The sequence below is a fragment of the Phocoena sinus genome, chromosome 2 (assembly GCF_008692025.1).
Source record: "Phocoena sinus isolate mPhoSin1 chromosome 2, mPhoSin1.pri, whole genome shotgun sequence".
Taxonomy (NCBI): domain Eukaryota; kingdom Metazoa; phylum Chordata; class Mammalia; order Artiodactyla; family Phocoenidae; genus Phocoena; species Phocoena sinus.
Window position 1 is genome coordinate 71500873 of NC_045764.1, and position 23564 is coordinate 71524436.

The 23564-nt window shown below is 40.0% G+C and overlaps 1 protein-coding gene across 1 annotated transcript in view; it reads left to right on the forward strand.

Moving 5' to 3' along the window:
* HERC1 (HECT and RLD domain containing E3 ubiquitin protein ligase family member 1) overlaps positions 1 to 23564 on the forward strand; it is a 216611-nt gene that overhangs the window by 183702 nt on the left and 9345 nt on the right. Inside the window, 15 exon segments of the mRNA XM_032621703.1 lie at positions 198 to 242; positions 245 to 369; positions 1818 to 2111; positions 10563 to 10628; positions 10803 to 10928; positions 11818 to 11956; positions 12999 to 13180; positions 13992 to 14147; positions 14851 to 14973; positions 16058 to 16160; positions 17727 to 17896; positions 19274 to 19412; positions 21413 to 21582; positions 22663 to 22832; positions 23116 to 23281. Of these exon segments, the coding sequence (XP_032477594.1) occupies positions 198 to 242; positions 245 to 369; positions 1818 to 2111; positions 10563 to 10628; positions 10803 to 10928; positions 11818 to 11956; positions 12999 to 13180; positions 13992 to 14147; positions 14851 to 14973; positions 16058 to 16160; positions 17727 to 17896; positions 19274 to 19412; positions 21413 to 21582; positions 22663 to 22832; positions 23116 to 23281 (2174 nt within the window).

The window sequence follows — 23564 nt, forward strand, 5'->3', positions numbered from 1 at the left end:
TTTACAGTTACTCACTTGTTTTTACCTTAGACAAAATTTAAGATGTTTTGAAGTTCATAGGCATTAAAAGTATAGCATAAAATGTCCAAAAAGCAAAAGTGTTTAATGTATTACTAGTAGGAATTTCTCATATGTGAATGGTGATGGAATGTCTTTTATTTAAACAAATATCATGTGGCATGGTTTATTTTCATCAGGATGTTTGGTCGTGAATTGTACAGCAGAATGGGCTGCTGCCAATCATGTTTAGCAACCTGTAGGACAGCACTGAAACAACAGGGTGTTCTGGGATTAAACATGGCTCCCTGCATGAGAGCATTTCTGGAGCGGCTCCCTGTGATGCTTCAGGAGCAGTATGCCTATGAAAAGGTAACTGATTACACTCATTCTTGCAGATCTACAGATGACTGGTGCTTTGGAATTGGGAATTATAGCTTTGAATTTATCCCTTAAGAGTAGAGGTCTGAGTAAAATAAGTGGGGGCTGTTTGGGTGGAATCAGATGAAGATAATTCATGTCTAAAACAGTTGTTTTAGTAATCCTAAGCCTGCTTTTTACTTTATTTGTAGTGGGAGTAAAATTTTTAAATAACCCTCAAATTTGTATAGTGTTTCTATTATTCACGTCAGATTATTTATTCATTCTAAAACTTCTTTAAATCCCTGTACCTCGGAGTATATCATCTTCCCTTTTCTGACCCATATATCTATTTTTGTGTGGTTTTGCCATCCCACAGTTGGGAGGGGGGAATGGATATGGGTGTCAGAGTGAACATCCTGTCGACTTTATCAGGTGAATCCTTGCGGAAGTTTAGTAGAAGAGGTAAGGTTGAATTAAGTAAGGTCATTAAATACTAGAATGGGAAATTATGGAATTTGGACTTGTTGCCCCAGGCCATGATCCTGTATAGCTGTCTTCCAGCCCTCAGTAGTCAACAGTATGCTGCTCCTAGGCAGAGCTCAATCTGGGGTTTTTCATTTTTCCTTTTTTTTTTTTTTTGCCATGCTACATTAATCTTATCAGCTGTTAACCACACCCGTTAATTTCACTGGGTTTGCCCAGGTTTTCTTTCTGAATCGCTCAGTCTCTCACAGAGTTGCTCTAGTACATCTAGGGAGGGCCAGGGAAGAAGGTTGTCTTGATGGCTACCAGGGTTCTTTTGGTAAAGGAGGAAAATGTGAGAGGGAGCAGGTCTCCATGGGTTCAGTTATCTGCCTTTTTTTTTTTAATTCAAGAAAAACTGAATGAAAATATGCTAAATGCCAGTGTGGTGTCCTGGGTTGAATCTTGGAGCAGAAGAGGAGCATTAGGGACTTCCCTGGTGGTCCAGTGGTTAAGAATTCGCCTTCCAGTGCAGGGGACGGGGGTTCGATCCCTGTTTGGGGAACTAAGATCCCACATGCTGAGGGGCACCTAAGCTGGGCCCTCTAGAGCCCACGCACTGCAACTAAGTCCCAACACAGCCAATAAATAAATAAATATTTTTTAAAAAGAAAATAAAAGAAAAGGAGCATTAGTGGGAAACCCTATAAAGTTCTGTGGTTTCATTATTATTGTAACCAGTGTTGCTTTCTTAGCTTTGATTATCGCACCATGGTTATATAAGATGTGAACATTACAGAAGGTTGGGTGAAGGGTTTCTAGGAATTCTCTGTACTATCTCTGCAACTCTCTGTGTATCTAAAATTATTTCAAAGTAAAAAGCTTAAAAAAAACAGTAAAGTTAAAATATGACTACAGGCTTTTAGAATGCAGGAGGCTAATTTATATTATTTGGCAGAGGCTCTTCAGCATAATATCCTTGCATTTTCTCTTAGCCTCATGTGGTTTGTGGTGACCAGCTTGTTCACAGCCCCTATATGCAATGTCTGGCTTCCCTTGCTGTGGGACTTCATCTGGATCAGCTGCTGTGTAATCCTCCAGTGCCACCACACCACCAGAACTGCCTCCCTGACCCTGCATCGTGGAATCCAAATGAGTGGGCCTGGTTAGAATGTTTCTCAACCACCATAAAAGCTGCTGAAGCCCTGACCAATGGAGCACAGTTTCCAGAATCTTTTACTGTTCCCGATCTGGAGCCTGTTCCAGAGGATGAACTTGTACTCCTAATGGTAAGTGTAGTATGAGCTACTGTTATATGTAACTGAGATTGTATTATGGATGTTTAGTAAGTAGCAGACCCTCAATAAGTATTTGCTAGCTTGAATAGAGCAAGAAGCACACCCTTATATAAACTTAAAATATTTTGCATTCAGATACTCACTTTCAATCTGATGGAAGTCTTCTTTGGTGACAGGGATTGATTATGAGAATTGTGGAGCTCTTATAAATGTGCTGGTTTTCAATGACATAGTCACATTTTCTCATTTTCTTGTCCATAGGTACCTTGTTAGTGTGTGTGCATATATATGTATATATATATGTGTATATATATATATTTTATTATTTTTCCCCTGTTAGAGCTTATCTGTATTTCTTCTATTTACAATAACATTGTAAAAGGTACCTTCATTTTGTTTTATTTTATTTTTTAAACATCTTTATTGGAGTATAATTGCTTTACAATGCTGTGTTAGTTTCTGCTGTATAACAAAGTAAATCAGCTGTATGTATACATATATCCCCATATCAACTCCCTCTTGCATATCCCTCTCACCCTCATTATCCCATCCCCCTAGGTGGTCACAAAGCACCGAGCTGATTTCCCTGTGCAATGCACCTGCTTCCCACTAGCTATCTATTTTACATTCGGTAGTGTATATATCTCAGTGCTACTCTCTTACTTCGTCCCAGCTTACCCTTCCCCCTCCCCATGTCCTGAAGTCCATTCTCTACGTCTGCATCTTTGTTCTATCCTGCCCCTAGGTTTGTCAGAACTTTTTTTTTTTTAGATTCCATATATATGTGTTAGCATACGGTATTTGTTTTTCTCTTTCTGACTTATTTCACTCTGTATGACAGACTCTAGGTCTATCCACCTCACTACAAATAACTCAGTTTCGTTTCTTTATATGACTGAGTAATATTCCATTGTATATATGTGCCACATCTTCTTTATCCATTCATCTGTCGATGGACACTTAGGTTGCTTCCATGTCCCGGCTGTTGTAAATAGAGCTGCAAAGAACATTGTGGTACATGACTCCTTTTGGATTATGGTTTTCTCAGGGTATATGTGCAGTAGTGGGATTGCTGGGTCATATGGTAGTTCTATTTTTAGTTTTTAAGGAACCTCCATACTGTTCTCCACAGTGGCTGTATCAATTTACATTCCCATCAACAGTACAAGAGTGTTCCCTTTTCTCCACACCCTCTCCAGCATTTATTGTTTCTAGATTTTTTGATGATTACCATTCTGACTGGTGTGAGGTGGTACCTCATTGTAGTTTTGATTTGCATTTCTCTAATGATTAGTGATGTTGAGCATCCTTTCATGTGTTTGTTGGCAATCTGTATATCTTCTTTGGAGAAATGTCTATTTAGGTCTTCTGCCCATTTTTGGATTGGGTTGATTGATTTTTTTGATATTGAGTTGCATGAGCTGCTTGTGTATTTTGGAGATTAATCCTTTGTCAGTTGCTTCATTTGCAAATATTTTCTCCCATTCTGAGGTTGTCTTTTGGTCTTGTTTATGGTTTCCTTGGCTGTGCAAAAGCTTTTAAGTTTCATTAGGTCCCATTTGTTTATTTTTGTTTTTATTTCCATTTCTCTAGGAGGTGGGCCAAAAAGGATCTTGCTGTGATTTATGTCATGGAGTGTTCTGCCTGTGTTTTCCTCTTAAGAGTTTTATAGTGTCTGGCCTTACATTTAGGTCTTTAATCCATTTTGGGTTTATTTTTGTGTATGGTGTTAGGGAGTGTTCTAATTTCATTCTTTTTCATGTAGCTGTCCAGTTTTCCCAGCACCAGTTATTGAAGAGGCTGTCTTTTCTCTGTTGTATATTCATGCCTCCTTTATCAAAGACAAGGTGACCATATGTGCCTGGGTTTGTCTCTGGGCTTTCTGTCCTGTTCCATTGATCTATATTTCTGTTTTTGTGCCAGTACCATACTGTCTTGATTACTGTAGCTTTGTAGTATAGTCTGAAGTCAGGGAGCCTGATTCCTTTAGCTCCCTTTTTCTTTCTCAAGATTGCTATGGCTATTTGGGGTCTTTTGTGTTTCCATACAAATTGTGAAATTTTTTGTTCTAGTTCTGTGAAAAATGCCCTTGGTAGTTTGATAGGGATTGCAGTGAATCTGTAGATTGCTTTGGGTAGTAGAGTCATTTTCACAGTGTTGATTCTTCCAATCCAAGAACATGGTATATCTCTCCATCTGTTTGTATCATCTTTAATTTCTTTCATCAGTGTCTTATAGTTTTCTGCATACAGGTCTTTTTTTCTCCTTAGGTAGGTTTATTCCTAGGTATTTTTTTCTTTTTGTTGCAGTGGTAAAATGGGAGTGTTTTCTTAATTTCTCTTTCAGATTTTTCATCATTAGTGTATAGGAATGCAAGAGATTTCTTTGCATTACTTCTGTATCCTGCTACCTTACCAAATTCATTGATTAGCTCTAGTAGTTTTCTGCTCGCATCTTTAGGATCCTCTGTGTATAGTATCATGTCATCTTCAAACAGTGACAGTTTTACTTCTTTTCCAATTTGAATTCCTTTTATTTCTTTTTCTTCTCTGAGTGCTGTGGCTAAAACTTCCAAAACTATGTTGAATAATAGTGGTGAGAGTGGGCAACCTTGTCTTGTTCCTGGTCTTAGAGGAAAGGTTTCAGTTTTTCACCATTGAGAACAATGTTGGCTGTGCGTTTGTCATATATGGCCTTTATTATGTTGAGGTAGGTTCACTCTGTGCCTACTTTCTGGAGAGTTTTTATCATAAATGGGTGTTGAATTTTGTCGAAAGCTTTTTCAGCATCTGTTGAGATTATCATATGGTTTTTATCCTTCAGTTTGTTAATATGGTGTATCACATTGATTGATTTGCATATATTGAAGAATCCGTGCATTCCTGGATACACCCCACTTGATCATGGTGTATGATCCTTTTAATGTGCTGTTAGAGTCTGTTTACTAGTAGTTTGTTGAGGATTTTTGCACGTATGTTCATCAGTGATATTGGCCTGTAGTTTTCTTTTTTTGTGTGGCATCTTTGACTTTTTTTTGATATCAGGGTGATGGTGACCTTGTAGAATGAGTTTGGGAGTGTTCCTCCCTCTGCTGTATTTTGGAAGAGTTTGAGAAGGATAGGTGTTAGCTCTTCTCTAAGTGTTGGGTAGAATTCCCCTGTGAAGCCATCTGGTCCTGGACTTTTGTTTGTTGGAAGATTTTTAATCACAGTTTCAATTTCAGTGCTTGTGATTGGTCTGTTTATTTTTTCTGTTTCTTCCTGGTTCCCTCTTGGAAGGTTGTGCTTTTCCAGGAATTTGTCAGTTTCTTCCAGGTTGTCCATTTTATTGGCATATAGTTGCTTTTTAGTAATCTCTCGTGGTCCTTTGTATTTTTGCAGAAGTTGTTACTTCTCCTTTTTCATTTCTAATTCTATTAATTTGAGTCTTCTCCCTTTTTTCTTGATGAGTCTGGCTAATGTTTTGTCAATTTTGCTTATCTTCTCAAAGAACCAGCTTTTAGTTTTATTGATCTTTGCTCTCGTTTCCTTCATATCTTTTTCATTTATTTCTGATCTGATCTTTATGATTTCTTTCCTTCTGCTAACTTTGGCGGGTTTTTTGTCCTTCTTCCTCTAATTGCTTTAGGTGTAAGGTTAGGGTTTTTTTGTTTTTTTGTTTTTAACATCTTTATTGGAGTATAATTGCTTTACAATGGTGTGTTAGTTTCTGCTTCATAACAAAGTGAATCAGCTGTACGTAGGTTAGGTTGTTTGAGATTTTTCTTGTTTCTTGAGGTAGGATTGTAGTGCTATAAATTTCCTCTTAGAACTGCTTTTCTGCATCCCATAGGTGTTGGGCCATCGTGTTTTCATTGTCATTTGTTTCTAGGTATTTTTTGATTTCCTCTTTGATTGCTTCAGTTATCTCTTGGTTATTTAGCAGCATATTGTTTAGCCTCCATGTGTTTGTATTTTTTTACAGTTTTTTTCCTGTAATTGATATCTAGTCTTGTAGTGTTGTGGTTGGAAAAGACATTTGATATGATTTCATTTTTCCTTCAATTTACCAAGGCTTGATTTGTGACCCAAGATATGATCTACCCTGGAGAATGTTCCATGAGCACTTTAGAAGAACAGTATTCTGTTGTTTTTGGATGGAATGCCCTATAAGTATCAATTAAGTCCATTTTGTTTAATGTGTCATTTAAAGCTTGTGTTTCCTTATTTATATTCATTTTGGGTGATATGTCCGTTGGGGAAATGGGATGTTAAAGTCCCCTACTATTATTGTGTTACACTCGATTTCCCCTTTTATCGCTGTTATCATTTGCCTTGTGTATTGAGCTGCTACTATATTGGGTGCATAAATATTTACAATTGTTATACCTTCTTCTTGGATTGATCCTTTGATCCTTATGTAGTGTCCTTCTTTGTCTCTTGTACTAGTTTTTATTTTGAAGTCTATTTTGTCTGATATGAGAATTGCTACTCCAGCTTTCATTTGATTTCCATTTGCATGGAATATCTTTTTCCATCCCCTCCCTTTCAGTCTGTATGTGTCCCTAGGTCTGAAGTGGGTCTCTTGTAGACAGCATATATATGGATCTTGTTTTGTATCCATTCAGTCAGTCTATGTCTTTTGTTTGGAACATTTAATCCATTTACATTTAAGGTAGTTATCGATATGTATGTTTCTATTACCATTTTCTTAATTGTTTTGGGTTTGTTATTGTAAGTCTTCTCCTTCTCTTGTGTTTCCTGCCTAGTGACATTCCTTTAGCATTTGCTGTAGAGCTGGTTTGGTGGTGCTGAATTCTCTTAGCCTTTGCTTGTCTGTAACGGTTTTAATTTTTCTGTTGATTCTGAATGAGCTCCTTGCTGGGTAGAGGAATCTTGGTTGTAGGTTTTTTCCTTTCATCACTATAAATATGTCTTGACACTCCTTTCTGGCTTGCAGAGTTTCTGCTGAAAGATCAGCTGTTAACCTTATGGGGATTCCCTTGTATGTTAATTGTTGGGTTTCCCTTGCGGCTTTTACTATTTTTTCTTTGAATTTCATTTTTGTTGGTTTGATTAATTTGTGTCTTGGCATGTTTCTCCTTGGATTTATCCTGTATGGGACTCACTGCACTTCCTGGATTTGATTGACTATTTCCTTTCTCATGTTGGGGAAATTTTCAACTATAATCTGTTCAAATATTTTCTCAGACCCTTTCTTTCTCTCTTCTTCTTTTGGGACCCCTGTAATTCAAATGTTGGTGTGTTTAATGTTGTCCCAGAGGTCTCTGAGGCTGTCCTCAATTCTTTTCATTCTTTTTTCTTTATTCTGCTCTGCGGTAGTTATTTCCACTCTTTTATCTTCCAGGTCACTTATCCATTCTTCTGCCTCAGTTATTCTGCTATTGATTCCTTCTATAGAATTTTTAATTTCATTTATTGTGTTGTTCATCATCGTTTGCTCTTTAGTTCTTCTAGGCTTCCTTGTTAAATGTTTCTTGTATTTTCTCCATTCTATTTCCAAGATTTGGGATCATCTTTACTGTCATTACTCTGAATTCTTTTTCAGGTAGACTGCCTATTTCCTCCTCATTTGTTAGGTCTGGTGGGCTTTTACCTTGCTCCTTCATCTGCTGCATATTTCTCTGTCTTCTCTTTTTGTGTAACTTACTGTGTTTGGGGTCTCCTTTTTGCAGGCTGCAGGGTCGTATTTCCCGTTGTTTTTGGTGTCTGTCCCCAGTGGGTGAGGTTGGTTCAGTGTCTTGTGTAGGCTTCCTGGTGGATGGACCTGGTGCCTGTGTTCTGCTGGGTGGGGCTGGATCTTGTCTTTCTGTTGGGCAGGGCCACATCCAGTGGTGTGTTTTGGTGTGTCTGTGAACTCAGTATGATTTTAGGCAGTGTCTCTGCTAATGGGTGGGCTTGTGTTCCTGTCTTGCTAGTTGTTTGGCATGGGGAGTCCAGCACTGGAACTTCCTGGCTGTTAGGTGGAGCTGGGTCTTAGCGTTGAGCTGGAGATCTCTGGGAGAGCTCTCGCTGATTGATATTACACAGGGCCGGGAGGTCTCTGGTGGTCCAGTGTCCTGAACTCAGCTTTCCCACCAGAGAGACTCAGGCCTGACACCAGGCCGGAGCACCAAGACCCTGTCAGCCACACAGCTCAAAAGCAAAGGGAGAAAAAGAAAAAATAATAGTAATACTAATTTTTTTAAATTATTAAAATAAAAATAATTAAAAAAAGAAGAGTTACTAACCAAACCAATAAACAAATCCACCAATGATAACAAGCACTGAAAACTGTACTAAGATAAACATAAAAATCAGAATCCAATCAGTCGCAGACAGCAAACCCCAAGTCTACAGTTGCTCCCAAAGTGCACCACCTAAATTTTGGGATGATTCGTTGTCTATTCAGGTATTCCCCAGATGCAGGGTATATCAGGTTGATTGTGGAGATTTAATCCGCTGCTCCTGAGGCTGCTGGGAGAAATTTCCCTTTCTCCTCTTTGTTCGCACAGCTTCTGGGGTTCAGTTTTGGTTTTGGCCCCACCTCTGCGTGTAGGTTGCCTGAGGGCATCTGTTCCCACCCAGACAGGAGGGGGTTAAAGCAGCAGCTGATTAGCCCGCTCTTCCTCATGCAGGCTGGGGGGAGGGAGGGGTACAGTAGTTATAATTGGAATGTGGGGCGAGCCTGCGGCAGCAGAGGCCAGCATGATAGTGCAACAGCCTGAGGTACGCCGTGTGTTCTCCCAGGGAAGTTGTCCCTGGATCACAGGACCCTGGCAGTGGCAGGCTGCCTAGGTTCCCGGCATGGGAGGTGTGACCTGTGCTTGCACACAGGTTTCTTGGTGGCTGCAGCAGCAGCGTTAGCATTTCATGCCTGTCTCTGGGGTCCGAGCTGATAGCCACGGCTCGCACCCATCTCTGGAGCTCGTTTAGGTGGTGCTTCTGTGGGCAAACAGGGAAGGAATCCCCTCTCCTCGCACACCCCGAAACAATGGTCTCTTGCCTCTTCAGCAGCTCCAGACTTTTTCCTGGACTCCCTCCCGGGTAGCTGTGGCACACTAGCCCCCTTCAAGCTGTGTTCACGCAGCCAACCCCAGTCCTCTCCCTGGGTTCTGACCTCCGAAGCCCGAGCCTCAGCTCCCAGTTCCCGCCCGTCGCAGCGGGTGAGCAGAGAAGCCTCTCGGGCTGGTGAGTGCTGGTCAGCACCGATCCTCTGTGGGGGAATCTCTCCGCTTTGACCTCTGCACCCCTGTTGCTGCGCTGTCCTCCGTGACTCCGAAGTTTCCCCCTCACCCACCCCCCCACCCCGCCCCGTCTCTGCTAGTGAAGGGGCTTCCTAGTGTGTGGAAACTTTTCCTCCTTCACAGCTCCCTCCCCAAGCTGCAGGTCTCATCCCTATTCTTCTGTCTCTATTTTTTCTTTTACCCTACCCAGGTACGTGGGGAGTTTCTTGCCTTTTGGGAAGTCTGAGGTCTTCTGCCAGCATTCAGTAGGTGTTCTGTAGGAGTTGTTCCACATGTAGATGTATTTTTGATGTATTTGTGGGGAGGAAGGTGATCTCCACATCTTACTCCTCTGCCATCTTGAAGGTCCCCCAGTATATATGTACTTATAAATATTTTTTAGCATCTTTTCCTGGTCATCTTTTTAGATTTACTCCAATTATAGATTCTAAATTATTTGGCACTTCAATAATGTTTAAGAGAACATTTTAGTTGTCATTTCTTTCTGATTGTATTTGAAAGCGTCTAGATACAGAAACTGTGATGGAGATAAAATGCCGGGGTAGAATAGTGCAGGCCAGCACTTGATCTAACAACCCCTTTACCTAGTTAAGATTTATATAAACAAACATTTGAATATATAAATAAAGATACAGTATAAAAGAGACATATGAATTGAAGGAAATTATCTAAATATAGAATATTTTAATTAGGAAGTATCCTTCTGAGCCCATTTGCCTCAAATATGTCATTTGTAGACGAGGAAGCTGCAACCTAGAAAGATGACCTGCCCACAGCCATACAACGAGTTCACGGGGGTGGTGGCTCCTGCAGATGACCTTGTACCTATGGATGTTCAGAAATGGTTCGCTTTGAATCTCCAATGTGTTCGTGATAGTTAATAATGCAAGTGTTTATAGTAAAGGGAAATATTAAAAATCAAGTTTGGCATGATTGTGAAACTGCTCTTAAATTCACATAATATTACCAAATTCTTTAAGACTCAGTTGTTAGTTTAGATCAGATAAATCATTCGCAAATGATTTTCTCAAAACATGGCCTGGGAGAAGGGAGGGCTGCATTCTGGTCTTCACGCTGCTTGTAACTGACCATGTGATCTTGGGCTTCTCCTTTCCTATTTAAAAATAAGTGATCATTTTTAAGGCCTCCTAAAAAAAACCCAAAAAAACATAAATATTGATTAAGCAAAATTGATCCTGGTGTTTGCTGTCTTTCAGGATAACAGTAAATGGATTAATGGCATGGATGAACAAATTATGTCTTGGGCAACTTCCAGACCTGAGGTCAGTAAAGATAAAGATAACTGTATGGTGGTTCTTAGTAAATCTTCTGGTTCCAAATGCTTGTGTGTTCGTGTCCTAGTGTCCCCCATAGAGGCTGGTACACACTTAGTACCCAGTACATGCTTGTTTGAATGAATTAATGAATCAAATTTTGACTTGATTGTGGTTTTCTAGGACTGGCACCTGGGAGGTAAATGTGATGTCTACCTGTGGGGTGCTGGCAGGCATGGACAGCTTGCAGAAGCTGGAAGAAATGTAATGGTACCTGCAGCAGCTCCCTCATTCTCACAGGCCCAACAGGTAATTAACAGGGTAAAGAAATGTAGAAGAAACTTGGGAACTGACAGTTGTGATTCCCTTGCTGTCAGTAACTCACTGTAGGATAAAGTTTGTCCATTGCATAGTCTATTGTGAGGAATCACCAAAGAAAGTCATGATGTATAGCTTGTATATAGCTTCTAAATAAAAGTTTTTTAGAGTTTTTATCAGACTTAGGTTTTGTTAATACGTTTCTAAATTTTTCTTGTTTTCACGTATCATGAATTAACATCATGATGCATTATGCCTGCCCAGCATATATTTATAGAAGTTAAGATATTGGTAATTATTAATTCTCTCTTTGGGGGCCATAAACTTACTGGGATCTTTAACCAGATGTCATTGACACTCCTCCCCTCGTCTAATAATCATGGTACTATATTTCTAAACCCTTCTTGAGGCCACTGCTTTCTCTTCCATTCTTCTCTACCTCGGTAAGCCCCAGGATACACTGTTCTTTCATGTGTATATCCCCTGCAATTTCTGCTTCTTGTGGCCTCCAGCCAGTCTTTACTATTTTCCCATCAGCCTCTCCTTTTACTTCTTTTATCTATTTTGTTGTTAATGTTATTATTTAAACTCTGCACAGTTGGCTGAAAGCCCTGTAGATAACATGTTTCTAAAGTATCTTAAATCATCAGATGAGCCTCATACATCTCTTGGTTAAGTAAGAGGTTTTATAATAATCAAGGGCTTATAGGAACCCCATTGTTATGTCAAGGGCTTATTGTTATGTCAACCCTTCCTCTTTAATGAAAGGATAAAAGAACCGATAAAGGTATCCTAAGTATACATGGAATCATTTTAAATGTTTGCCTGATAAAGCTATATAATAAAAGATAATATATTTAATTATGTGTTTTTATACTAGGTTATATGTGGTCAGAATTGTACCTTTGTCATACAGGCCAATGGCACAGTGTTGGCTTGTGGGGAAGGAAGTTATGGCAGATTAGGACAAGGAAATTCAGATGACCTTCATGTGCTGACCGTTATTTCAGCCTTACAAGGTAAAATTATCCTCATTTAAAAGCTGATCGGAAACTATGACCTATCTGTAGGAATGTTTGCTTATTATGTTAGAACTCATCTCAAACCTTTGCTAGATAAAGTCATGTAGGGTTTTCACTTATATTTAGATTCTCGTTTAGGCATGTACAACCTTAATTTTCCATATTTTGAGCTGTATTATTTTGCAAGTTACTTATCATAGCCATGCTAGAATTGCTGTGTTAATACACACTGAAGATTGTAAACAAATTCTTTAAAATTGCAAAACTGTAATTAGGCAAGTATTAATAGCAGTAGTAATCATGCATGTGCTTCATTAACATTAAAAATCAATTTATACGGAAATGTGTGTATGTACTAAAGACTTTAAAGGGCATCCCCATCAGAGTGCTCTGTGACTTGGAGAAAGAAAACCTCTGGAAAAACCACTGCACGGACCCCTGGCTTGTTCCTAAAGTTAACTTTTATGACTCTGAAGCCTACAAAGAGAGCAAATTGAGCTTTTTAAGTAAAAGCATACAAGTAACATGAGTTCAGAACAAATTCTTGAGTAGCTCTAAGTTCTCTTCCTTCAGATGTGTGTGTGAAGTGCACAACACTGGGGATGGGAGGGCTTGGTTCCTGTTCGGTTCTATTAGATCCTGCCTCGGGTACTTGGCACAAGCTACTAAACCTCTTTGTGACTCAGTTTCCCCAGTTGTAAAAGTGGTGATGATAATATCTGCCTCATAGGATCTGTGTGAAAATAGAAAATGAGCGATCCATGTAAAGCATTTATAGGAGTGGCTAGAACATAATCTTTAGTGACTATAACTGCTCCTATCACCCTTCTCCTCTTCCTTGTCATCATCATTTTATGTGACTGCTCCCAGTTTTCTAGGTTATGGCTGCAAATCTGATTTAAAATTAAAGACATTGTTTATATTTCTGAAGTACTGTTGTGGTATTTTTTGATTCTGTGAGATTACTCTGTAGCAGCTTCAAGTAAAGAGGGGACTTTTAACATTCAGCGACTCTTGTTGGGTTTCTGCTCTGTTCCAGGCTTTGTGGTGACCCAGCTGGTGACTTCCTGTGGTTCTGATGGACACTCAATGGCCCTGACTGAAAGTGGTGAGGTCTTTAGCTGGGGAGATGGTGATTATGGCAAACTCGGCCATGGGAACAGCGACAGGCAGCGGCGGCCCAGGCAGATTGAAGCCTTACAGGGAGAAGAAGTGGTGCAGGTCGGACAGAATATGGATAAGTTTATCTTTTTTTTTTTTTTTTTTTAAATGTTTATTTATTTATTTATTTGGCTGTGCCGGGTCTTAGTTGTGGCATGCGGGACATAGTTGCGCCTGGATAAGTTTATCTTTGAATGTAAACATACTAGGTGTTGAGTTCTCAAGTTTAGGTAATGAAAAACAGTAGTAAAAATTTATTACCCCATCATAAAAGATCCAGTGTTTTTGGTGGTTCAGAGTCATTCTTGAGTGTCTCAGGAGTTTGAATGGGCTTTGGTGTTAGAATGGACTCCTTTTTCCTGAGCCAGCTGGTTGACCCAGGCCAGGGTGCTTCAGGTCCTTGGAAGAAGTGGGGTTTAACTCCTGCCCCACAGTTCTTGATATAGTGTTAAATGGAAAGCTTTGCTTTCAACCTATCATTATCGTTACAAAGGTTGAGTTCATATACATTTTCTGGAAAATCAGTTTATGATCTAAAATAATATTGTAAAGTTACATAGCACCTTAAAGTTTACAAAGAATTTCCCTATTCATTAACTCATATAGTCTAGGTCATCCCTGCGTAGCTGAAGAGTAGCAACACTTCCAAGGTATGCTGTTTAGCTTGGTCTTCCTGAGGATTTTGAGGTGGATCAGACTTGGGGGAGCAGGAGGGCCACTTGGGTGGATAGGACATACTGGTCTTGAAGATCCTGAGTTTTCAGTGAAGTTTACTTAAAGATTATTACTGTATTAATAACCAAAAAGGACTGATTTCTTTCTTAGTATGCCCTCTTGTTAAAATTTTTGTTCTTGTTTGTTCTATTCGTAGATGTCTTGTGGCTTCAAACATTCAGCAGTGGTAACATCAGATGGCAAACTGTTTACCTTTGGGAATGGTGACTACGGTCGTCTGGGTCTTGGAAACACTTCGAACAAAAAACTTCCAGAGAGAGTAACTGCACTGGAGGGGTATCAGATTGGACAGGCATGGAATAAATCAATAATACGTTCTATATGATCACAGTTTCTTGTTTCCGCTATGTGCACTTAGACATTGTCCTTTCAGGAAAACTAGAATCACCACTCGTACTTAACCTGATATACATTTTGTTTGGCCTAATTGATAAATAAATGGAAGTCTTAATTCGGGATGTGAATATTTTTAAATCCTCTTCATAATACCACTTGATATGAAAGCTTTAAGCAATATAGTAACTCCTCTTCAGTATCCTGGAAGTAGATGGCTGAACTGCAGCATCATTGGTAGCTGCTGCTCTTAAGTAATAATTGTTCCTGACCTGTACATTTTGAGACTCTCTCTTAACAAGAAGATGAGATAAAATATTTTTATCTTTTACTATTTTTATCTTTTATCATTCCTTAGACTGTCTCTGGTGTGAATGAGTATTTTTTAATCCTATGTACTTTTTCCTATCTTTTGTGCACTCTGATTCAGAGTTAGCCACAGATATTTGAAGGATTTTACTTTGAAAAAGGTTGTTTTTTGTTTGTGGACATTAGGAATTTTTTTCTTCATGACACATTTTGGTTAACATATGTAAGGCCCTGAAACCAATAAAAAATTTTTGGAAACACAGCCAGGTTTTTCACTGAAGTCAAGACAGAGTGTCCCAGAAATGGGTGTTTTAGGTATTGTGATTTGCCTTACCACCCTTTTATTTCTCCAGGTGGCTTGTGGCTTAAACCATACTTTGGCAGTGTCAGCAGATGGCTCCATGGTGTGGGCTTTTGGAGATGGGGACTATGGAAAACTCGGCTTAGGAAATTCCACTGCAAAATCTTCACCTCAGGTCAGTATTGGCTTTAATCTAGAGATTCAGACAACATGGTTTTCTTCTGTCAGTACCTCTTTTTAGCTGGAAGTAATTTACCTTTAACATTTTTGGTAATTCATAATGAAATTTAGAAGCTTCTTTTGCTTATTCTTAAATTTCCAGCATTCCAGATCTTATTTTAAATAAGTAATTTAAAATAAATTAATTAAAATAAGTAATTAATAAGCATTAATTACTAAACTGGATATAAAAATGCTGCAAGGACAAGCATCTGTCTTTGTCATGGGCTGAGTAGTGTAGGACTACCTCCCATGTAGAGAAGAAATAAGTATAAACGTATCTCCAGGGTGTCTTATGGAGGGAACCATGAACAATGTTTTGTAACTCTCTGCTTGTGACTGCCATTTCAGCTTATTATTACCACTGAATTATATATGTGCATTTAAAAAGTAATAGGAAATCCAAGTCCATAAACAGATGATTTAGAGGCTTTATTCACATTATAGAAGGTTTCTTGGCTCTTCAGAAGACCTCCTGTGCAATCCTTTTTATGTGGATTTTTCTAACACGTTTAAGAAGCAGCATGATTTACAAGTATTCAATTTATATTCAACTCCAGATTCACTATCGTATATAGTCTGTGACATCTTGATAGCTAGACTGGTGAATATTCAGCTAGGGATACAAAAAGGAAGGAAATCCTCTCTGGAGAACATATAAAGCAGTTATTGTCACCTCTGAAAGCAGAAAAGATCTAACTGGGAGCAGACCACGGCTTTACATGGTCTTATGGTGTTCTTTAAACAGCCATAGACTCTCTTTGGTTTCCGTTGCCCAGAGGAATGTTTCCACTTCACATGGGGTCCTGGGGATTTTAGTTAAACGTCCCCTACCCCCTACAATATTCGCCCAAATTCAGGTAGTTTGCAGAGCAGTATGAGAAAATAACATGTAGGAGTGTGGATATAGCTGAAAACAAGTAAGTGACTATTAGTATTTTTATTGGAAGATAATCCTTGAGTTTATACATGCCAGTAGGCAAATTCGAGTGTTTTTATTTTCCTTTTTAAATTATGTGCCTTACGCTTTTATTTTGCAGAAAGTTGATGTCCTTTGTGGAATTGGAATAAAAAAGGTTGCGTGTGGAACTCAGTTTTCTGTTGCATTGACCAAAGATGGTCATGTGTATACCTTTGGTCAAGGTAGGGCATTTTCCAGGCATTAATTATATTGCTTATTTTGTGCACACATGTATTACAGAAACATTTGCCTTCCAGCTGTATAGAAAGTGCTTAAACTGAGTCATTTTTCATTCTGGGTGATGATTGGCCACACAACCTTCATTCACTAGCGACTTTTCTGCTCCATTTTCATGATATTTGTTGTAAGGACAAACTCTCCTCTCCATTGATGGCCCCTCATGCCAGAGCCTTCATTCTTGCCAGAAGAGTTCCTGGCAAAGCGCTTCCCTTCCTCCTCTCTGCTGCCTCTGCCATGCTACCACAAACACTGCCTTGACCACCAGAGCTCCTCTGGATCCTGCCTCACTTCCCAGCCCTTGCAGGGACTGGGGGTCCAGGTCTTAGGAATTCACAGGCATTTGGGATTCAAATCTTGAGTAAGTTCAAAATCTAAGCATCCACAGTGGGATTCCCTGGCAATATATTCAGCTTTGTAAATGGAACTTCTTTGCAAGTTGTAGTGACCGAAGAATGTGTCAGGAAGAGGGGGGAAGAAGTGAGCTGTGATTGAAGTTTCTAGTCTTGGAAGAACATGGACGCTGCTGAGGCCAGGGAAGTTGGTTCTGGTGAAAGAGATAAGGAGCTTAGTTTTAGTCATATTGAACTGGGGCCATATACTCTAGACTACATGTATGCAGAAGTCTAGCAAGTTACTGGGGATTTGGATCTGGAACTCCAGGGAGATTGTTTATGGAGATGTAGGTTTGCATAATTCCTAATGGTGTGGTTAAAGCCATATTAATAAGCTCTAAGAAACCCAGGGAGAGAATATGGCATGAAAAAAGTGGAGGGTAAAACTCTAGGGAATGTGAGTAAAGGGCAGGTGAACATGGGAGAGCTGGCTTTGAAGGGAGTGGAGAGAGAGGTAGTTGGGGAGCCAGGACAGTGCAGAGTCTCTGAGGGGCAGAAGGAGCTGAGGCCACATTATCAGAAGGTTAAGTGGAGCTCCATGGGCTAGAGCTGGAGAAGAGGCTGCTGCAGTGTAGGCAGTTAGGGCTATTCATGGCTTTTGAGAGCACAGTTTCAGTGCAGTGGTGAGAATGCAAGTTAGGCTGCAGAAGGTGGCCAAGCCAAACAGGCCTACAGCATGTGAAGCAACAGGGACTGGCCTGCACTTCGTAGAAGTTTGGCAGCAAAGAGAAGGGGAGAAGTTGGCTGGAAATTTGAGGACGGGACAGGTTGCATGATGTCTTTTCTTAGAATGCAAGAACTTTAGGGCCTCTGTGAATTATGTGCCAGTCCTCTCAAGTATGAGGATGCTAGAGGTGCCTCTTGGTTTGAAATAAGCTGCAAATTTTAAATTAAATTTTATTTATTTTTATGAAAAAGGAGATCGTGGCATTTTGCAAAGAAACAGTCTTAAACTTGATTCGCTCAGAATCCAGTATACCTTACTGGCAAAGCAGCTTTTGCCCCAGTGAGTTATGTATGTCATTGCCATACCACTGTAGACATTAAATGACTCATCAGGAAATGTAAAAGGACTGTGGTGTGCCGTCCATAAATGTCCTCTTGCTATTTTTTCAGATCGTTTGATAGGCTTGCCAGAAGGGCGTGCTCGCAATCACAATCGACCACAGCAAATCCCTGTCCTGGCTGGAGTGGTCATCGAAGATGTGGCCGTTGGAGCTGAACACACACTTGCTTTGGCATCAACTGGAGATGTGTATGCCTGGGGGAGCAATTCAGAGGGGCAGGTACATATTTATCTCGCTTGCTGCTCTGTCATGTTCTAGAAATCTGACAACATTCTTCATTTGGCAAAGGGGTAAGCTAGAAACTCGGAATATCTACACAAGACCTCAAGCACGTCACTTTGCTATGGGGCTGATTATCTGGAGTCCAGTTGTGCCTCTCTGTCTCTTGATGATGGTCTAGTAAGTGTTATATCATGGTTTAAAAAAAATCTGGCAGTACAGTAAAGTGGTTAAGGGGATTCGCTGAATATATATGTGTCTACACACACTGAGAAGTGCCTAGCACATAGTAAACAGCACTTTATAAGTATTCAGTATTTGCTACTATCACGATTAATCATCATTTTCACTACAGTAATAAAAGAGGTTAGGTACTAGGAGCATCAGTTGATCTGGAAAATGGAAAGGATGAAACAATACTTCTATATTTTATAATATGACAGTATACAAAGTATGTTTGTGTTTGTTCAGGAAGTCTTGTCACTCCCATTACGTAGAGTAGTAAACTGAGCCTGTAAGAGGTTGAGAAAAGACTCAAGAGGTTGATGTGTTCAGCCTATCCTGTATGTGGAGAAGGGACACACTTTGGTGGGGCAGGTCTGAGATACCTGCTACTACAGTGGCTTTCAGCTCCACATGCGAACAACATCTCCTTCCTCTGTAAATCCTCTCTACGTCTAGCTGCCCCTAGAGCCAGCGACCCTCAAGTTCAAGGTCCAGTATTATTCACAGTAGCTCTGTGGTGTCCTCGTCACTATATTAACAGATGGGGAAACTGCTCAACAGTGTGGTTGCACATTATCTTAATGAGAAGAGAGTTGCTGTTGAGAGACCTTTGGAAGGTCCCTGGCAGGGCCTTGACATGATCCTGCCTGATGATGTTGAGATGCTCAGCCACTGAAACACTGGGTGTCCTAGTCGGACCCCAAGGACAGAGATCCGGAGTTGAGAATCTGCTTCTATGTATGTTTTTATAATTGTTTATTTACTGTTACACAGGAAGTCCATGTTAAAAGTCAAGAAATCAGTGTGTTCTAAGTAAAAGCTCTATAGATCATTCTGTTTTGTTTTTTTTTTTTAACTTGCCAAGAATTTATTTCCTCTCTAGAAGTGGAGTTCAAAGATGTTTTCAGTCATTAAGACTCGTCTGCTAGATTTGGAATGACCTTGTTACAGCTTAGTTTTTAAGAGACAGTATAAACTATGAGGATCATTCTGATAGAGAAAATCAGAATTAATTTCATTATTTTGATGCCATTGCTTGGTACAGATAGTAACTTATTTGTATCTGCTACCATCCAAGACAAATTTTATCATCTTGACTTCCTCTCTTCCTCTTTCTAATTGAATCTCTGTGTATTTGTAATTTATTTCCAGCTTGGCTTAGGCCACACCAACCACGTTCGAGAACCAACCCTGGTAACAGTTCTGCAAGGGAAAAACATTCGGCAGATCTCGGCCGGTCGCTGCCACAGTGCTGCATGGACAGCGCCGCCTGTCCCACCAAGAGCACCAGGTGAGGGATGACATATCCCTGCTCCTGCAGCCTCTCTTTCAGCACTCCCCAGCTGCACTGTTTGCTTGCCAGCTTCACACTGCATCCAGGCACCATTCTGAAACCATCAAACCTTCCCCCACACAACCAAAGCACTCTTTGTACTACAGTACTGCAAATACTTTCAGAGCAGGTGATTCTCCTGCAGACTTCATTACATAGCAGTCCCTCTCTGCTCCCCAAAAGAAGAAAATGTATCACTTAGGCAAGCAAAATTTATAATTTTGGAATAGCAATAAAGTATTTTTTATATATAGTAGTGATGAACTGTAGCTTTCTAAGCCATGCTGTTAAGGAATAAAGATGAAAAGCCCAGAGACCACTTGTCAGATTCTTCACCCTAGTCAGCCATTTGAAACATGATGTTGTCTATACATTGGCACAGCAGAAAAACAAAAAAAAATTGTTGCCATTTTACTCCCGTGTATATAGCAGGACTGATGGGCTGTTTCTACCTTTTGTATGTTTTGCTTTTAATTTATTACGAAATCCTCATAGGTCTACAAAAAGATATAAAGAAAATAAAATGCATATTTGTGTACCTAACACCCTACTGTGTACGCTCCCTGATCGGATCCATCTTTTGTTCCCCACAAATGTAACCATTGCCTTAAGTATGATACTTATCCTTATGCATTTCTTCATATTTGGTCTATTTCTTTCCCAGGCCCTCAAGTCCTTTCTAAAACCATCCTCTGGTCTCTGAGGCACTAGAACTTCCCTGAAGTGACCTTGTGCCTGAGAGCTCCGTATTCTCATCCCTTTTTGTGAAGCCCTCTACTTTTAGCCACAGGTCCTTGGGAAAGACTTCCCATAGAGATTGTTTTCTCTTACATACCCTGAGAGAGCAAGGTAGGACTGCCAAGTAGATTGCAAACAAGCAAGAGATGGTTTCTGGTTAACAGAGCCCAGAATGAGCAGTGCTGCCGGCCCACTGACAATTTCAGGTACTCAGGGGCCTCTTTAGCTTCCAGTGGGATTTCCCTTCCACTTCAGGACAGAGACCATACAGCATGGTGGCTGAAGGTTCAGACTCAGGAACCACATTGCTCGGGTTCAATCCTGGCTCCTCCACTTAGGAGATGAGTGACCCTGAGGCTCAGTTTCTTTGTCTTCAAAGCAAGGGTAATAGCACCTATTGTAAAGAACTGTAGGAGTAAATGAATCAATTCACGTGAAGCTCTTAGAACAGTGCCAGGCACATAAAAGTACTCAATAAATGTTAGCTTTAACTAATAGTAGGAAAATACCTCTGAGAATTGAACTGTACAAATCTTTATTTGCAGGAAACTCAAATAAGTTGAGTATCTTATTCTTAGTCTTTTGTGTGTTTCTATAAGATGATAACCATGGATACAGTCCTTGTAGTTTTTGCTCTGCAGAGCTCTTATCCTTGCAGTATAAAGCCTTTCTGAATCATCTACTGATATCTTTCATTCTGTCATGGTCACTTTCTGTCAGATCCCTAGTAAGTATGGGAGGTGGCTCTGCTGAGTTGCCCATTTCCATTTTCCAGAACTGCCTACCTGGTCCTGGCCCACACCTTGTGTTATTATGAAGATGACAATTGTTGAATATGAAAGAATGAATTTGGGTTTTATTGTCTGGAGTTTTTTTGTGCAGGAACGGTTTTAAGTCCCATAGTTAAGTGGGTAACTAAATTAAAGGAGAAAAAAAAAAGCAAGTTTCCATAATGATAAATTAAAAAGATGTTTTACAAACCAACACAGGTGCATCAAAAGGTGCATCAAAAAATTAAGATGAATGGATGGTGAATAGGGGAATTGATAAATAAGTGATAAAGCATATATAGCAAAATATTAAGTTTAGTATTTAAGTGGTGGGAATGGGTGTTCATTATATACTTGCAGCTTCCATGTGTGTTTGAAATTTTTCAAAACACTAAACATGATGAAAACAATGCATTTTCCTTTACAAGTGTGCATTTGTGTTCTGGGCAGGTGTGTCAGTGCCTCTGCAGCTGGGCCTGCCCGATGCAGTGCCCCCCCAGTATGGGGCGCTGAGGGAGGTGAGCATTCACACTGCGAGGGCCAGGCTCCGGCTGCTTTACCACTTCTCTGACCTCATGTACTCATCCTGGAGGCTACTGAACCTCAGCCCCAACAATCAGGTAAAATGGCGGCTTGGAAAGCAGTGCCTGTGATGTGCGTACCAGGTCCCAGGGCCTCTTTCTCAGCCTTCGGAAAATTCTTGCGTAGCTAATGCTTTTTACTCTCAGCCCCCAAGAGATGTAGAAAAGGCACCAATTCTGTTCCCCTTTTATTGCTGGATTAAGGACAGTCCAGATATAGGTTATCATGCTGTTGAACACACAGTGGTCTTCCTTCTGTGTTTCGGTTTGTCCAAAGTTCAAGGAAGTATGAATGGCTAAAAGCTAAGCGTGTATTTTCTACGAACTCCAGAATATGATTTTAAAGCTTAAGCACACAAAGGTGTTAGCACCACAGTCAAGGTGCTTATGTAAGTGAGTCTGGGAAATTTTGGAGACTTCTTGCTCTCCTTACAAATGAGCTTACAAATGAGCATACCTTGTGGAGGGATAGGTGGGGGAGAGAAAGTAAATTTGGCTGATTTGATTGTCTTTGTAGAAGAGTCTGATAATTTAGGAAGAAAGCAAGCTGGCTATGTTTGTTTGTTTGTTTAATGTGTAGGCATGCCTGCCAAAATGTGTGTTAGTTTGTAAAACTTAGTCAAAAATCCTTTGGGTAACTAGTCACGGCATATGAGAGGTTTGAGAAATCATTGTTAGAAATAGATAATCAACCAGGCAACAGAATACTGTGCAGCACTAAACAAGAGTGTTAGCAACCTGTTGTAATTAGTGAGAGAAATGTGTATGGTGTAAAGTGAGGTGAGAAAAGCAGTGGAAAATTGAATAAATAGTATGGTCTCGAAAATGTGAAAAGGAAGGAGACTGGAAGGAAATAGATGAAGGCGTTAATGGGGCCATCTCCATATGATAGGATTATGGATGATTTTATTTGTGTGCTTGTGTGTGTGTCCTTTTCTGTATCTTATAAGTTTTTAAAAATAATAATCATACTTTACCAGAAAAAATATTTTGATAAAGTTGCTAATAATGGCTAATACCCAGATTTATGCTTTTGAAGTGCATTTGTAAAAGTAAGATGTGTTATTTCTTTTAAGCCTTAGACTGTACCATTTCTGCTAAGCTTACTTTCTGTTACAGAATAGTACATCTCATTATAATGCTGGAACATGGGGCATTGTGCAGGGACAGCTCCGACCTTTGTTAGCCCCAAGAGTCTACACCCTCCCAATGGTGCGCTCTATAGGAAAAACCATGGTTCAAGGCAAAAACTATGGACCTCAAATTACTGTAAAGAGGATATCAACCAGGTTAGCATATTATGTATACGTGTATATGTTTCATTAACTAGCATTTTGTGAGATGGACTTACTACTAACTGATCTCTGTGAGGAAGCCTTAGCTTCCTCATTTGTAAAGTAGGATAGTAATAGTATTTTACATCAGTACCCAGTGTGGTTACAGTGGGCCTAGCACAGTGTTTGGCTGTTGTTAAGCTGGCCTTTTCATTCACTGGTGGGAAAATATCTTCAAGTGACTTTTGTGGTGATTTGAGAGCATTGTATTTCATTATGTTTTCCCTTTATTTTAAAGAGGAAGGAAGTGTAAGCCCATCTTTGTTCAAATAGCAAGACAAGTAGTTAAACTGAATGCATCAGACCTCCGTCTGCCATCCCGAGCCTGGAAAGTTAAGCTGGTTGGAGAAGGGGCTGATGATGCTGGAGGAGTGTTCGATGACACGATCACAGAGATGTGCCAGGTATATTCATGCAGTGTCCCCTGCTGAGTTGTCCACTCAGGTGGTGGCTGTTTTACTGTTTCCAGTGATTACTCTGGCATGTTTTTATAAATGTAAGCAAGGATGCATTTGTAATCCTTACATAAAGTTATGCTGTTAATGATGTATAGGCGAATTACCGCAAAGGTTTGTGAAATGCTTTGTGAAGATACCTTACTGAGTAAGTGCCAGTGCTTCGCCATCTACCAATGACTCACCATCTGTTGTGCTGTGTAACACTGGCAGAGGAAACAATGACACATAT